The 17,038-nt window shown below is 42.0% G+C and overlaps 1 protein-coding gene across 1 annotated transcript in view; it reads left to right on the forward strand.

The window, feature by feature from the left end:
* Window positions 1-17,038, forward strand: part of kank4 (KN motif and ankyrin repeat domains 4) — a 63,450-nt gene that overhangs the window by 40,452 nt on the left and 5,960 nt on the right. The window contains exons 2-5 of the mRNA XM_041041039.1: window positions 6,334-6,407; window positions 6,993-10,517; window positions 13,425-13,518; window positions 15,884-16,153. Of these exons, the coding sequence (XP_040896973.1) occupies window positions 6,389-6,407; window positions 6,993-10,517; window positions 13,425-13,518; window positions 15,884-16,153 (3,908 nt within the window). The 5' untranslated portion in view covers window positions 6,334-6,388. The remainder of the gene's footprint in view (window positions 1-6,333; window positions 6,408-6,992; window positions 10,518-13,424; window positions 13,519-15,883; window positions 16,154-17,038) is intronic.

The following is a 17,038-nucleotide window of genomic DNA, read 5'->3' on the forward strand; positions in this document are numbered from 1 at the left end:
TCTGCAAATAGCTGATAACCACCACCTCCGTCACCACTGAAAGTAAACAGCTTTTTAGGTAATTCCCATGCCTTTCACTGTTGTGCTTTGAAGACAACATCTGCACATTATTGTTTCCTTACATTTTATGTTGCGCTCAGAGGGTTTTCTATCCCATAAAGCCCATAATCTTAATTTGCCGCTGCACAATCGGAGCTGACCTACAATAAAACAGCAGCCTTCTCACTACAGCCCTGCAGAATAATTTTTCCACTGTTTAATGAAGCCTGTAGACAGAAGTTCCTTCTTTCATTTTCTCTCTGGGGTTGAGAGCCAGATGTTGTTTAGCACAAAGGGAACAATCTGGCCCCTGCTGAATACAGACTGTCATACGGGACCAGACTAGATCATACTGAATTGGGACTGAAAAGAAGGAGTCTGGATGGTGAACTAGAGTGGACCTGACAGAACTAGAGTGAAGATGATTAAAGCCGCAAAAGACCCAAAAGATGTATTCTAGTAGTACAGTATTGTTGTAATGTACTAAACATAGACAGAGATAATCTTAGACTGGAGTGGGATGCACTAACTGTGCTCAAATAGCTTGTATAGAGCAAAGAGATCGGTCTGTTCCTGGTTCTGTCTTTATGATCTGGATACTAACAGTGTCCTTCATTCGATCTGGTTCAGCAATCAGAAACTTTCCGGTTCCCAGTTGTCTTGTCAGTGAATTTTCTCAATTTTCTCAGTTCACTGCTCTGGAGCATGGCCGTGCTGTAATGTGTCATTATGCAAAACTGTCATCCACACCTGCAACTGCCTGGATTGAACTAATTGCATCAGCTGTGTCCCTCACTCACACTTGTATCATAGGGACTGTCTCTGTAATGGGACACAGATGAGTGCAAAATGGATAACAAACAACAGATTTAATGAAATCTCCTGAATAAAGTAACATGATTGATGAGTACTTCCGTAATGTGATATGTTAAATTCATTTAAAGTGAGACTTTTGCGGAACAGTGGCTAATGTTAAATACTAAAAAAAGAAGCACAACTGACCAAGAATTGTCAGTTACAGAGAAGCATTTATCAAAAATCGCTAACATTTGCCACCTTAAGCTAACAGACCAATTGAGCCCATGGCAGCAAAACCCCTGAGTATACTGAAATGTGCACTGGTGCAATTTATTGCTGATGATGTCAACTTTTTATTTGTAGGAGGAAGACTGTGTCATTTTCTCCTTCCAAAGTAACATAGTTTAATGTATGAAAATAGCACAGGATAGAGTGCATTTTGTGTTGTATGCTTTTACGCAGGTGTACACATGTAAGTAGCACAAACACGGGTCCATACCATATTAGCACATGCTGATAAATCCAAGTTTTCGTTCTAAGGAAGTCAAAAAAAAAAAAAAAAAAAAAATACACACACACACACACACACAAAACCCATAATTTTCCCCAGAAGCTCCACCAAGTAGTACTGTAAAAGCAGAAGTCTTGCTTTTCACAGACAGAACAATCACAGTTGTGGTTCTGATTTGCTCCTGAGGTGAAACCTCTTATTTGAATGAGGTAAACCTGCTTAGTAAAAGCTTTTAAATCCTGCTAACTTGCCTGGTTCAATTGTGATTACTCTAGTGAAGAGAGCAAAACAAGACCATGAGTGGTGGTGGTTGCTGTGTAAGTAGTTTGAAGCTGCTGAAAAAAGTGTTGAATTTTTAAGATCAGCAACTTTAAATTTAAAAATGTGGCCTTAAATGTTAAAAAGCAGGTCTTTAAACACCCAAATTAGGTTGCAAAATAATCTGGTGCCCCCATGAGATACAACATTTTGCTGCTGTGCTGAAATTGTACTCCTGCAAGATTGTGCTTCAGTAGGCATTTAACCAAAGTATTTGGTACTTTGCATATTTATCTGTATCCCTGCGTTTGTCTGCATGTGCTCTTTCTTGAATTTTTTTGTGTCTATCTCAGGCTGTATTAAGCTGTACAGTCCTGCTTATATTCTCAGGGGAGTACAAGAGTAAACAGAGATAGCCGGTCCCATGTCAGGCCTGTGATAAGGACTTGGGACCTGCATTATTGTTGCTGGTCTGCCTGTGTCTCCCTGCTCTGCTGCTGCTTGCAATTCCTCACTGTTACTTTCGCAGAGCAGGGAGACACTTGTATTTAGAGCAACAGCTGATGCACAGTACTTCAGAGCATGTGAGAGATCACAGTGCATTCATGCACAAGTTTTTTTTTTTTTTGTATGTGACATGATGTATGAGACAGAAAATAACAGCAGGAGAGCTGTAAGAGAGGGAACATTAACAGTAAACCAGCTCTGCATGTAGGAGATATGAGTTTGTACAGCTGCCACTCCCATCTCTGCCTCTTTTTCACTTTCTCACCCACTGTCTTCCCTTCATCCGCCAACCTCCTGTCCCTTGCTCGCACTCTCGAATCTTATTTCCTGTTGGCCTGTCTTCTATCTAAGCCTGCTTTGTGTCAGTGTATTAGACTAATTCAATCTCCAGTACACAGGCACTCCAATGTAATGACCCATGACATTCAATTAATGCTGTTCCCCCTTCTCGATAGGTTGGGTCAGCAGTAATTTTATCTGTGTCTGTGTGTGCATTTGTCTGATGTGTATGTGTGAATCAGTGAGTGGGTGTATGTATGTCTAATTTGAAATGGATGGCAGTCATTGTAACCTTACTGGATATAATCACATGCTGTATGTGTATGTGTAACAATATAAATATCTTTGGTTTTGGCTAACATTTTAAATTGTACAGTAACATTGTATAATACATTGTCAAGTACTGAGTTTATTCCATGGGTTCCAAAACCCTCCAAAAAACCCCCCATAACAATATTAGTGTGGTTGAGTTTTCCAAGCTGATGACATATGAAAACCCCTGGCTGTCAGTATGAGCTTATTTACTATACTCTCATTACTCCTGTCCTCCGGGCTTCACATTACCAATGTCGTTGCCTCTCGACCAGCTGTCACACTTATTGGATTGGTGTTGAGAGATTGCTGCATGTCCTTTAGGGGTTATGTTCATGTGTGATACTCGGACTGTATTTGCTGTTTGAACATAGTGACTCAACCGGACACACACTACAGTGCATAATGTAAACAATGTAAGCACAAGCATATAAAAAAAAAAACAGTGACAAAGAGCATGACTGAAATTAGTGATGACACACTCACAAACACTATTTTGGACACACACACCCATGGCTTCCTTTTAGCCTTGTGTAGCCTGTAGCAAATGCAGTCAATCTGGATTAGCATAGCCTTTAACAGCTCATAGTCATTATGACTATAATCCAGTGTGGATCATGCATCATCAGTGTCACCAGTGGCCTCTGATATTTAATCACTAACCAAACCTGGATAATCTACTAGTTACCATTTTACAGAAACATTGTCTGCATATACAAACTCATGCATTCCCAGTGGACATTTATAGACTGATATTATGGCTCATCATTTATGGTAATCATCCATAAATCCGGTTGCTCTGAGGCCTTCATTAGCCACAGAAGCATTAGAAGTGACTTTAATTAAAAGAAAAAACTTTAAAAAATCTTCACAGCTTAAGTCTAGGGAAGGTCAGGTAGAGTCTTTATCATAAAGTCACTGATTGGTACTTTGGCCTTTCTTTTTTTACAGCATCATATTTTCTGCCACTTCTGTCTGCTCGCCCCGCCCTGACACATCCATTTGCCATATTTAAGCTTTAATTCTTAATTTTCTCAAACTCTGTTCCTTCTTGTGTCCTCTCTCCTTTTATATCTCCTTCCTCTCTCTGTCCCTCCTCCATTCTCCCCTTCTCTACCTCTGTCTCTCGGTGTTGGTAATGATCTAATTAAGGAGGGTTTTGTTGCCTTCCCACTGCTTATAACTGCCAGCGGGGCCTGCCTGTACTTCACTCAGCAATTACAAGCGGCATTCTTCTGCTCCCGAAATCAGCTAATTAAGCCTTAAGGACAGCGAGCCGATCGTAGTCTCATTAAGCACCAGGAGAAGTTAGGAATGCCCCGTGCTCTCTTCACTCCTGGGACACGTAGAAGTAGTGGATTGAAGAGTGGTTGCCATGGTAGCAATCACACAGTGTCAGATCCTGTGCAGTGGCTGTCAGTCTGTTGATCTGTGTAGCTCTCTCTCTGTGCGTATCTGTATATATGTGCGTGTGTGTGTATCTGCTCATCTGTAACATAGACAACAATTCTGCTCTAGGTCACCTGTTCTTTTCATTATTAAGGCTCAATCTATGAAGACGGGACAGGGGCCAAATAGAGTTTGTCACAGTTCCCGTGTAGGTCCCTGGGTGGACTGGCTGTCATTTTGATTGATTGCATTGCCAGCTCATGTAATGCTTGCCTTGCAATATATCCCCGCTCAGCACTGCAGCTCAACACACAGCTTTACCTGTGGCCAGGAATACTCCAAACTACTTTATATCAGCTAAGTTCTGTATTGTATAAACACACAAACATATCCAAATATCCTGAAATGGTTGTTTTAATGCAATTTTACTGGTAAAATCAATTGCCGTAGCGGGTCTGTCATATGCAGTAGAGTGTGGGTGACTTTTGGAAATATCATTTGGTACAAGGTCAGATAAAAATTGTCTGAACTGCTACAGAGAAAATACCAACGGGTTTGTGAATATTGAGTCTTTATGCATTACAGTTTTAACAGTATCAGATACTTTTTGTGGATAAATGCAGCATGGACATGTTACTATTTCTCCACTGTTTCTCCAAATATCAAAGCATCCATTTAAAATGGGAAAACCAGCTCTTAAGAGACAGTGTTTCTGTATTCCTACAAGGCCTTCTAATCTTCTTTGAGTGCAAATATTGTATCAAAATAGGAAATGAAATGGCATGATAGAGGAAACACCATCAGAGTAAAATGGCTTATACTATTGCATTCTCATTATAACTCTTTGCATTATGATATAGCATCAGTAATAACATCTCCAGTCACTTGTAACCCTTGGGGTACAATAAAATTCAATGCATGAGAGACAAAACAAAAAATTTCATCTGCAGTGTCTATTCCAATACATGTACTGCACATACAATGGTGGACCACCTAGTAAAAATAATGTAAATGCTAATTTACACCTCTGTAACTGCCTCACGCATTGAAGTTTGAACTCCAGCACTAAACCACTAAACATTAAACCAGAGCTTCAGGCACTCGAACGCTATGTCGCTTATGGAGCAGATATTTTCTCCACAAGTGACACAAATATGCATGGAAATTGCGTGAATAATATGTGCCTATTTGCTAAATAGCCTTAGAGTTGATATTTGGCTGTAGGGGTGTAAGTGTTCATTTAATATGGATTTGAACTGTGCCGCTCACTCAAAGCTGGGAGAACTGCCTGGATTTTATTATTAGTATTGGATACTTTATTAGGAAGCTTTACATAAGCCCTTAAAAGTTCTGTCTCCCCTTGCTGGATTGTTTTCCATCTCACTCACCTCTTCTCTGCAGTAAGCTCACTGTAAAAAAAAAGAAAAAGAAAAAAAAGGGCAAATGGCTTTGGTTTCTTGGCTTTTTCAAATGGAAAAAATGATACAAAGTGGCACCAAATGGAACGTGTTCCCCATTGTGGGCCATCCAAGGTTGTGTTGATTTTAAATGGCCACTAAAGATCTGGTTTAGCAATTGACATGAAATTATGTCAATAAACATAATGGCAGTGCCTTTCCACTCTCTACTGTGTTAATAATTTTTGTTTCTGGTAGAACTTAATAAAGAAATGTTATCTTCGTGGCTGAGACTGCACAATAATTCACTGCATATTTGTATTTTATTTCATTTCAGGTCTAAATTGCATATGAGCCGAATAATTAAAATATCTTTCCTTACCTCAGTATAACAATCTGGACTGTTAGTACTGCTGCTGTGCTGTATACTGAGCAATTCTAATGCAACTGTTTGTTATAAGTAATGTGCTGTTTTTTTAGCCATTAATGCAGCCATTAATACCTGCATGCTATTGTCTAAACTGTTGTAAATTTCTCATTTGACATAAGTGAGCATACTTTCCTTCCTGGCAGCCTAGCCAATGCTATTCTTACATAACACTGAGTATCTTATCTCAGAGAGGGAAATATTTGTTCTCTTTTTCATATGACATAAAATATTTAGTGAATTTTGGAAAACATGTACCTTCAGCACAGGAAAATTTCTATATTTCAAGTTACATATTTTCTGGAGCCTTATCCAGAAGGACCAGACACAGTTTTCCTTCTTTCATTTGAAGAAAGAGTTCAAGTGATAATAATGGACACCTTCTCACATAGCTGTCTCATTTCTGTTTTATCCAGGCTAGCAATTCCAACTGTAGCAAACACAAGTCGATGACTGAGATCTTCGCCTCCCATGATGGACAAGAAAAGTGGTGGGTGTTACAAAGTCTGCATTTAAATAAACTATTCCATTTTCTTTTAACTTGCTGTGTCACAAATCAGATTTTTCTACAACTGTAAGAACGGGAATTAGTAATGTAGAGTCAAATTTTTGTTCACTACATAATACAGTATCTGACATGAAGGGATACATATTTAACTCCCTGTTCCTGTATGTGGTTTTTGGCCACATACAGGAACATAACTGCCCCAGTCTCATACTGTATTCATAAGTTGACACAGTGTGAGCAGCATTTTGCATGCTGATTAGTTTGTTTTGGCGCAATCACTGCATGATAATTACTTCCCAGTAAGTGATATGGTTTTACATAATGAAGCACCACGTGTGCAGCACAGTACAGCCTGTCAGTACAAGAGAATGAAAAGGAATAATAATGCTGATGATAATGTGTGATTTGGTTAATGTTTGTACATTTGTCAAGGTATTGCACATAAAAATCAATTTTCTTATCTTTATTTAGATTGAGCTATTCATATTTTTAATGTTATTATTTGGTATGGTGGACGAAGGAGCATTGATGGAGTGATTGACAGAATGATTTGTTACTTCCTTATAGCCAACGGCTTTCAGACCAAGGCCAGTGAGGGTGGTGTTCAGAGGAAGCAGCTACCATACTCAGTGGAGACTCCTTATGGCTTCCACCTGGACCTGGACTTCCTCAAGTATGTTGACGATATTGAAAAAGGCAACACCATCAAAAGGGTCCACATCCAGCGCAGGGTCAAGGGCCCACCAAAATTCAGCACACTGCCTAGAAATTTCAGCCTTCCAGGGCATGGAGCCAGACCTGCCTCTAAGGAAAAGGACAGCACATGGACTGGGACATCCACCTTGGGACCCAAGCCTAAATCACGGGTGACAGAGGTCCAACAAATCTTTGACTTCAGGGGAAGTGAAGGGGGAACTTCTAGCCAGAGCAGCAGGGGGACAAGCAGTCAGGGAAGTGGTTATGTTTCTGTTAAGCCCAGAGATGAAGTAGGCGCAGGGCCTCGAGGTGTTGAAGAGAAAACTGTGGGGATTCAAGGTCGGCCAAACTTGCTCCGAGCATCGAGCATGCCAATTACCCTACAGCAGCGGAAAGGCTCTGATTCAAGCAGTCCGGACCGTATTGTGGGAACACCAGAGAATGGCTCAACAGAGAACATGTTCCGTGCTTCACCGGACATAACAGAAAGACGTTGCGTTCCCCAGGATCGAGCAGGCCTTCACCAGCAGATCACAGTGGCATTGAAGAGGGTCAGAGAGCTGGAAGAGCAGGTCAAAACCATCCCTGAACTAAAGGCTCAGATCTGCTCGTTGAGGGAGGAGAGGGAGCAGTTGCTGTTACAGCTCCAAGCCCAGGCCCAAGCACAGATATCCAGATCACCCACTTCAGCAGCCCCAAGTTCTGATGCTGGGAGACATACTCAGGCACCAGGACACAAACCCTTAGGAGGGCTCAACTTAGCTCTGATGACTCAGCCTACTGGTGTGACAGAGAAAAGCAGATTGTTACAAAAAGAGAGAGAGAGTTCCTCAGCACATGGAAAAATGGGTGGGTTGTCAGCACAGGAATCAGAGAGACAAACACAGCCGTCAGAAACATCAGACAAACAAAAAGAGACATTAGAGAGTCCATTGGAGCATGCAGTGCAAGAGCTATCACGGGACATAGCAGGACAGGAATTAACATCACTTAAGATGGCTATAAAAGACACAGGAACTAGCAGTATTCAAGATGGTAATACAGAAAGAGCAAGAAAACATGAGGACCAAGACAGTCTGCAGATTCTGCAAGAGAAGCTAATGATACTGGAGTCTAAACTTACTCAGGCTAGCCAAGAGCTGGAGAGGACTAACCATCTTTTGAAAGAACAAATAGAGGAGAACAAGGTAAAAGAAGAGAGAATACTACAACTGAGCGAGGGAATGAGAGTGCAGGTTTGTACTACAGAAGGGTACAGCAGGCCAAGAAGAGAAAGCATTGACACAGGAACAGAAACAGAGAGAGTAGATTTTGCCAATCAAGAGACAGAGACAGAGTCACCTGGTACAGTAGATCAGGGTACAGATACAGATAGAATCTGTGTTGAAGTGTGTGTACCCAAAGCAAGGACTGGAAGTGTAGATCAAGTAACGGAAACTAATGTCAAAACACATGACCAGGTGACAGAGATGGAGGCAGAAGTAACTGCAGTGAGCCCACCAAGACCCAGGGCCAACAGCATGGAGCGGGGCACAGTAACTGAGAGGATTGCCACTCAAGATCAGATGACTGAGACGCCAGTGGCTGAAAGGGTAAACCAAGTTACAGAAACAGAGGGAGAGACAGTGACAGACCATCCACAGAGACCAAGAGCTAGCAGTGTAGACCGAGGGACAGAGACAGAGAGGGTGGACACCGTTGACAGGGTGACAGAGACAGAGGTAGCACAGAGGACTGACCAGCAGACAGAGACAGAGGTTGAAAGACGACAGGACAACAATCCCTCAAGACATGCAGAAGCAGAGAGTCATGTAAGAGAACGTGCTAGCAGTGACAGACTGGATGATGTTGACACTGTGGTCAGTGAAAGAGTGGACGACAAGGAAACAGATGAAAGAATTCAAAGAGATAGTGAAAGTTTGGTCATGAAAGTTGTCACGGAGAGTTTGGCTGCAGTTCTAGAAAGTGGAATTGAGCAAAAAATGGTTTCAGATATTGTAAGTCAGAATAAAAGGTGCACCAGTCCACCTGCTGCAACAGGAGAAAATAAAGACTGTATGACTGAAGCAAGTACAGCACAGATTGACTCAGAAACAAAAGAAATTACACACCCAGTGAGTGTAGAGACAGAAATTGTTGAAACAAAGCAGATTGCCCTGGGGAGTGTAGAGGAGAAACAAACAGCAGAGGGTGAGATTGTATGTGCAAAAATCAAAGAAACCGTGGTTACTGACACGGTTGTAATCGTAGCAGAGAATACAGCTGTGAAGACAGTGGGCCCTGTAAGACCTCAGAGAGGCCGAAAGCCCTCAACAGAGCAGGCACAACCATCACCTCCTCAACCTCAGGCTGCACCTGTCCGTCCTCGTAGGGGATCCAGTGAAACTCAAGTCCAGCAGTCCTGGACAGCACCTCAGCTTGAGGCTCATTCCCCAAAACAGCTCTCAGAACCACAAGCAAAACATGAAGCCCCATCTGTGTCTCAGGTTGAGGACGAGGCCCAAGCAAAGAGACCCCCTGGGGAGTCCAGTGAGGAAAAGTCTCTATCACAACCTCAGGCTGAGACTCAGGGTCCATCTCCAGGCTCCAGTGCAGCCCAAACCCGTCCCAAATCCATTCAAGCCCAGTCTCACCCTCAAACCTCTGTGACTTGGCGGAACTCAAAAGAGCTTAAAGCACCACAGAGGGGATCCACTGTATCACAACCTCCTAGTCGTGGATTAGGAGAATCCCAAACCCGCCCAACCCGTCAGGGGTCAAGTGATGTGCAACTTCAGTCCCAGGGCTCTCGTAGAAGCTCCAGTGAGACTCAACCCCCTCACAAAGATGCCAGTGAAACACAATCCCTGCGCAGAGGCTCCAGTGAAACAGCCCAGCGTCGTGGTTCAAGTGAAGCCCAGACCTCTCGCCGGGACACTGGCGAGGCCCAACCTCCTCGCAGAGGCTCAAGTGAAACAGCCCAGCGTCGTGGTTCAAGTGAAGCCCAGGTCTCTCGTCGGGACACTGGCGAGGCCCAAGCTCCTCGCAGAGGCTCCAGTGAGTCACCAACCTCACCTGCAGCTTTGGGCCAAGTAGTAACCCGGTTAACAGGGCTTCTGGGGGAGCAGTGGGCACAGCTGGGGAGCAGCTCTGGAGCTCAACAGATGGCCAGCCAGCAGGAGAGCCCCAGCACACAGAAACAGACAGCAGGGAAAAGAGCAGAGGCAGGAAAAGGAGCAACAGCCAAGCCTGCAGGGAAAGCAGTCCCTGCAGCAACAACAGGGAAACCAGCAGGAAAACCTGGTCCTTCCAAAATGAGCTCTATTCAGAGTCAACTGGTCAGCTCCCTCAGTGTCCTCTCTGCCTTCTACTCACCAGGCCAGAAAGCTGCTGCAGCCAGCAAACAGCAAGAACAAGGTATGCCCAGTTCAGTTCAGTTAGGACCCTATGGTTTACACTGTACACACGACTGTTCATCAGTCTGTCACATACCTGCTTACCGATTTGTAGTAGACTGAATGAACTGAATCCATTCCACTCCATATTCATTGAAATGATCCATTCACAGCTCCTATTCTCCATGCTACTTAATTACAACATGTCCCTTCTGATGTCTGCCAAGAAGTCCCATGATTAATGTGCACATGTACAACTCTGCCTTGGCCTTCAATTTTAATTTCCCATCCTTCTCTCCCCTGAATAAGAAGACCTACAGGAGCACTTGAACATTGCCAGAATGGCTTAATGGATTTGTGTGGTGTCACTTGTACAGAGCTTTGTAGTAGTTTGGGTAGAACTCTTAGCCTTGCATACCAGCACTCTTCTTCTCAGCTGATGTAAGACACACAGTGTTGCGAACTGACAACACAGTGTTGTATTTATAGCAAGCTGGTCTGCTTCTTAGTTTCTATTCACTTCACACCTGAAGCCATACTGGTCCTATTCTATAATTCACAAATACTCAACTGACTTGCCGTCAAATCAAGTCTTTTGACAGTGCTTCTATCGGTAGTGCCATAACAACTCAAAGAGTACTGTTCCTCTGGCCTGTGACATCAGTTTGATTCTGCAGCTTAAGTAGAAAAAAGTCAGGAAAAAGGATTTTATCACAATTTTATACCTTTTACTCTTCTAGGTAGTTCATTATCTGATACTTTGCCAGTAATCTAATGACCTTGAGCGATATTGACTTAATGATTTAGTATCACATCAACCAATTAATTCTCTCGTAGTTATTTTCCTGAAGGTGAACTGTCCACCTTGTCTTCTAGTTCACAGTTATATATGTTATCTCTTTTTGGTATATTTTCAATTTTGATTTCCATCCATCTAGACATTGATGACTGCATCAAAATATTTTGCTATTGGTCATCTATGGTGGGAACACATTTGCATGTCTATATTGTAATACATGCTGTATTTCAAAGATACAGTAACTGTTGACTGTCATATGCAAGGTTAGAAATACATACATGAGGTCACATAGTGAAGTTACATGGTTCAGTGACCTCCAAGAGCACATCAACTGCATATTTCTTGCTTCACACGACATAGACAAACACACACACTCACACTCACACAATCACACAGGGAAGTGCACACATATACATACAAGCACTTACAGCACACAGTTGAATGGACACTCAAGCACAGGCCCACACACACACACGCACGCACATGCACACGCACACACACACACACATCAAACAGGCGATGCCTTTCTTCCCTCCCTTGATGTCTCCCTGTTCTGTTTCTGGCCCAGGAGCTGAAATACAGAGTCACTCTGCTATCACACACATATTTTATATTCAGAGTTCATTCGAAGTTCAGAGTGGGGAGTACAGTATACAAGAGTACTTTCAGGTGCTTTGTGTGTGTGTGTGTGTGTTTGCCTAGATATAAGATATATGTGTTCTCACAAGATTGTCACTATTTTACTGGGGTTCCTTTTTATGTCTTTGACATCCGAGATTCCAAGCCTGACTTCTTTGACCTCAAATTACACTAGTGTTCAGCTTCTGCATATTCTGGAAACAGAAACCAATTCTATCACATTGTGAACTCATCTTACCCATCGGAGACTGAAGTAAAGCTTTGGAGATTTGTTGGGAATGAAACATCTCAGAGTGTCTGTGACAAAGTGAGGGAAGGTTAAATCACACCGTTGTTTTATTTATTATAAGTTAGTAGGAGGATGCATCCAAAAATTCAAAGTATATCTAAACCTCCCTTCTCCCTGCTGCTGTCTCCTGAGAGATACTGGATCTAATAGCATCATTCTTCTTACATGGTGGTCACTGGGATCTTCTCATCTGGTGATTTTTGGCTCAAAGCCACATCCTTATGTTCTTGCATAAAACATTACAGAGCCTCTGCACCATGTCTGCTGTCAGGCACAACTAAGACAGCCATACCAGGCTTGGAGCCAAGGGGAGTCAGCAAAAGAGCCCATGCAGAATCGATTATAGGGTAGTTAGATAGATAAGTAGGCCTGACAGTGTCAAGGTTGTGTGTTGTCAATAAGGCATATGATCTTGGCCTGTGTGCATTGCCCTGGGAATACTTTGTGTGGTCCTGGTCTACATCAAACTGCAACAGTCAGTTGATTTGATGACTACTGTTTGTATTAGCTACTATTTCATCACTACTCATTGTAAACAAATTTTTAGTCTAAGTATAATCATATAATAATTGTGTGTTCCTTAAATATTTACTGTCTTCATGTTAACTATCTTTTACCAGGCTCTTATTAAGAAGTGCGATCACACTGTATACTCAGTTTTAGTACACAGATGTGTATACAGATGTGACCCTAGCTTCCCCTTTCTCTGCCTACACAAAGATTCCACTCCATTTGACGAGCTAAACTTGCTTGTAATCGCAGCCAGTGGTTCTTCATCATCATCCAGGCTCAAAATGCTCTGACATTTATACATAGGCACAAGTACACGCAGAAACAAGTAGGCAAACATATACACTAAAAATACAGCCAACATGTGCAAACTATTAAAGTCTGTCTCAGCTACCATTACCAGTAATGATATACTGCTTTTAACTTATAGGTATCATATAGGTGACGGATAAACACTCATATGAGGCACTGACAAACATCATGTTGTATTTTTTGTTTTGGTTTTAGGAGTTTTTGGATTACATTAATTTTCTGCACATACATAGACAATACATAAACACACACACGCCCTAATACCACCTAATCTTAATGAATTTTTCCTTTCCTCCCTTTCCTCCCTTTTCTTTTTCATCTTCCTCTCTCTCCCTCTCTCTGTCTGTCTGTCTCTATCTCTTTGTCCTCCTCTTCACCAGGTCTCAAATCTATTATGAAGAAAAATGGTGTTGCTGACAAGCAGGGGAATAAGGGAGCCAAGAAAAACCTGAAGTTTGTTGGGGTGAATGGAGGGTAAAATCTTTTTAATCTGCATCCAATCTCTAAGTGATTATGTTCATGTGGTCTGCAGTGTGTTTTTGTGCACACTGCAGACCACAAAAATTAGTTCTATTGTTGTTCTATTAGTGTCTGTGCATGTTTTGTTAATCTTTTCCCTTAGACATCTTTTTTGGACAAAATAGCAGTTATACTATAAGTTATATTCTATTTTCTTCAGATTTAAATTATGAAATTCTTCAGAAACAAGGATTACATGTCTTCACTTGTCAGGTTTGATGTGTTTCATTCTGCAAAGTGGCTTTAGTGGAATTATCCATTATATCCATGCAGTAGTACTACTGTAAGCAAACATATACTACAGCAGTACTACTGCAGTAGTTTGGATTTTCAAGCAGCAATATTCTTCATTTCAGTCTCATCTCTCCTGTGTCTATTTGTTAATGATGAGGCCCTTTTTAATTAGTTTTCAGTTAGCTGAGTATCAGTTTTCTCATTGTTCGTCTGAGTTTGATCACACTGACTGTGAACTAAGTCCAGCTGTCTCACACGTGCTTAATGCTGTTAGTCATCAAGGCTCATTTGAAGGCACACTGCCCTGAGTTTGACCTTACTTCTGCTACTGAGAGTGTGAATGTGTGTGTGTGTGTGTGCATATGAATATGTGCTGTAACATCATGTGTGTGTGCATCTTTTTTTCTGTGTTGATGGTACCTCCACACTTTGTGCAAGTGTGCGTATGCCAGCATTTACTGATGATGGATGCAGTGTGTTGGTGTTGTATGTGTGTGTGTCTCTGTGTGTAGGTAAGTGTGCTCATAAAAACTGATGAATTTTAAGTAAGCAGATGGTAGTGGTTGGAAGAACAAAGCTATGTCTCCAGGCCGGTTATTCTTTGCGGCTGGTCTGATATAATTACCTGTCTGGTGTTACAGTCATAACATGAAGCACCTGTATACACACAAAGACACACACGTTTTGCAACTTGTGAGATTGTATTGACTGACAAAAATTCCCTGGATGCATTGCCCAACTGTTCTATCAGCCAGTGAAATATTAAAACAGAATTTCTTGTATCCGTGCACACAACTAATTGTGCAATTTTTTCATTTTCACTATGCAACAAAATTCCTCATCACTTACTGATGTGACTGAAATGTCTGGGTGGTATCGCCTCCTGTATATCAAGGAAATGGCTGCTATTAGGAGAATTTGTTTTATTCCCGTGTTCCTGTTCTTACATTCCTGAGCTGCACTGTTTTATGACCTGCTCGCCTTTGCTTTGTTTTTTCAGAGAACTGTTGAGGAGAGGTCTATTCCTTCCTCCCTGGTTCAGACTGATCTGCAAACATAGCCATTCTCCAGAACAAATAGCAAATTATTAGTGGTGTTGCTCTGCTTGTCACCTTCAAGTTTTTAAACTCTGTTAAAGGAAATAAGTCTGTCTCCATTTTTATGTGACACCACTCGCTTCCAAACAAAATTGAACAAATGTTATTTATAATGAGACAAATATGTCAGACAACAATATTTTCTCTGACTATCTTTAGGCTTCTGCCCACACCAGGAAGTGGGCTGCTGTTTGTATTTCTACTCTTTGGATGGTCTAACCTATCTTTGCTCTCCCTTGAGCTCCTCTGGAATCCAGGGAATGTTGTGGCCCCTGAACGCCTCTTGTGGTGTGGTGTCCCCGGGTGTGCGCATGCATGTGTATGTCTACAAATAAGCATGAATCAGTGCTATTCAGAATAAGACTTATCTGATCATTGGCCTCACAGAGGTGCCTTCATGATACACCCCAGGGATCACCCCCACACACAAACATATGCACACATTACACCAGCAACCTCCAGTGTTCTAAATATATCATCAGCCTTCCTCATTGAACAAAGTTGTGTTTTGTCCAAGGTTTCACATGTGAGTGTGCAAACAAACCTATGGATTTTTATGTATATCTGCAACCGTTTGAAGGAAGTTTTGGTTATTTTGGCCAAGGTTGCATTAGACAAGCATCTTCTTCATGACAAATTTGAGGTCTAGACGGAAATGACCTGTTAGTATTTATCTAGCTTTAGGCAGAGTTTACTTTACAGCTTTCATATTAGTTTAAGCTGCTTAGGTGTTTCATTGATGCGGCTGCTTGTGTGTGTGTTTGTATACACGTTTACTTTTAGTCAAGAAACATAAAATAAATTTTCCTAAGGCCTAGCTAGGAGTGCTTTCACACATTTTGAATGTCACATTCAGACATTAGAAACAGGCCAGAATGCATGCACATGATTTAGATCCAAAAGCTTCCCCATAGATGGCTTAATCTAGATGATTTGGGTGTCTATGGCCAAATTTGTGCATATGCAAACTTGTTTGTGTCCCCTTCCAGCTATGAGACAACATCCAGTGAAGAGTCCAGTGGTGATGAGAAGTCAAAGGTGGAGGTGGAGGAGGAGGACAGCTCAGAACCAGAAATCGAGAAGGAAAAAGAGAAGGAGCCTCAAACAGCAGAGAAGCCTGAGGAGGCGGGAGAGATCCAGGGAAAAGATGCAGGGGACTCAGCTGAGGGAGGGGGTGCTGTGGCTGAAGAGAGGGAACATGAGAGGGGCCTGATGGATCCAGAGAGCAGCGTGGAGCTCCAGGAGGAAGAGGCTGAAGGGTGAGTCAGACAGTAGATCTCAAATATATAAATAGTTGTGCATTAAGTGATTTACTGCAGCTAGCAGTCTATGCATGTAGCCACCATAGGCTACACTATAGTTTATGTGCGCTTCCTCAGAAAAATAACTACAGAGTATGACAGCTACAGAGATACCACATGGGGACTCCAAGAGCTTTATTTGGTCAGTATGGGCTCAAAAGCTCAGTTACTGGGAACATCCCAATACCCACGTTTGCAGCTTTTGTGAGCAGTCAGGTGTGACATTTTAAGGAAGAACTATATTTCCCAAAAATACTATGTTTATGTTGACTGTGTCATATTTGCAATTATTCTTACAAATCACATTAAGAAGAGCTAATTGTTAATAGTGCATGATAACAATCTGTGGAGCTTCTGCCATGAGTTTGTAGTGTGTGGGCATGAATAATAATATTCATGCTGAATGCAGCATGTCAGCATCTAGACTGGTGTGACACTTTGTGGGATATACATGGCTCTGAGTACTGCATTGGAGCAGTATTAGGAAAAGTGGGCATCCAGTGTGGGTTAAGTGGACTCTGTGTTGTGTGTTCATCTATTTCAGCGACGGAACATTTACTTAAGTGCTCAAGGCTGCTAGTGTGGGTACTGGTACAGACTACAATGTATATTTACATATATACAAAGCTGCTCACCACAATCGCTGCTCTCCTTCACAGTAAATGAAAGAATGTAAACATTGTGACTGCACAGAATGGTCTCGTACTCAGTAATGAAACAAGATGGACCCTTCCACCATAATCACATTTACAGTTACGGTGAGCAATATCAGTAAAGCACGTTACAACCAGCTCCAGTACAATACTACCATAAAGATGATAGGGATGCTGGGTAGGCACAAGT

This window comes from Toxotes jaculatrix, chromosome 6, assembly GCF_017976425.1.
Source record: "Toxotes jaculatrix isolate fToxJac2 chromosome 6, fToxJac2.pri, whole genome shotgun sequence".
NCBI lineage: Eukaryota > Metazoa > Chordata > Actinopteri > Toxotidae > Toxotes > Toxotes jaculatrix.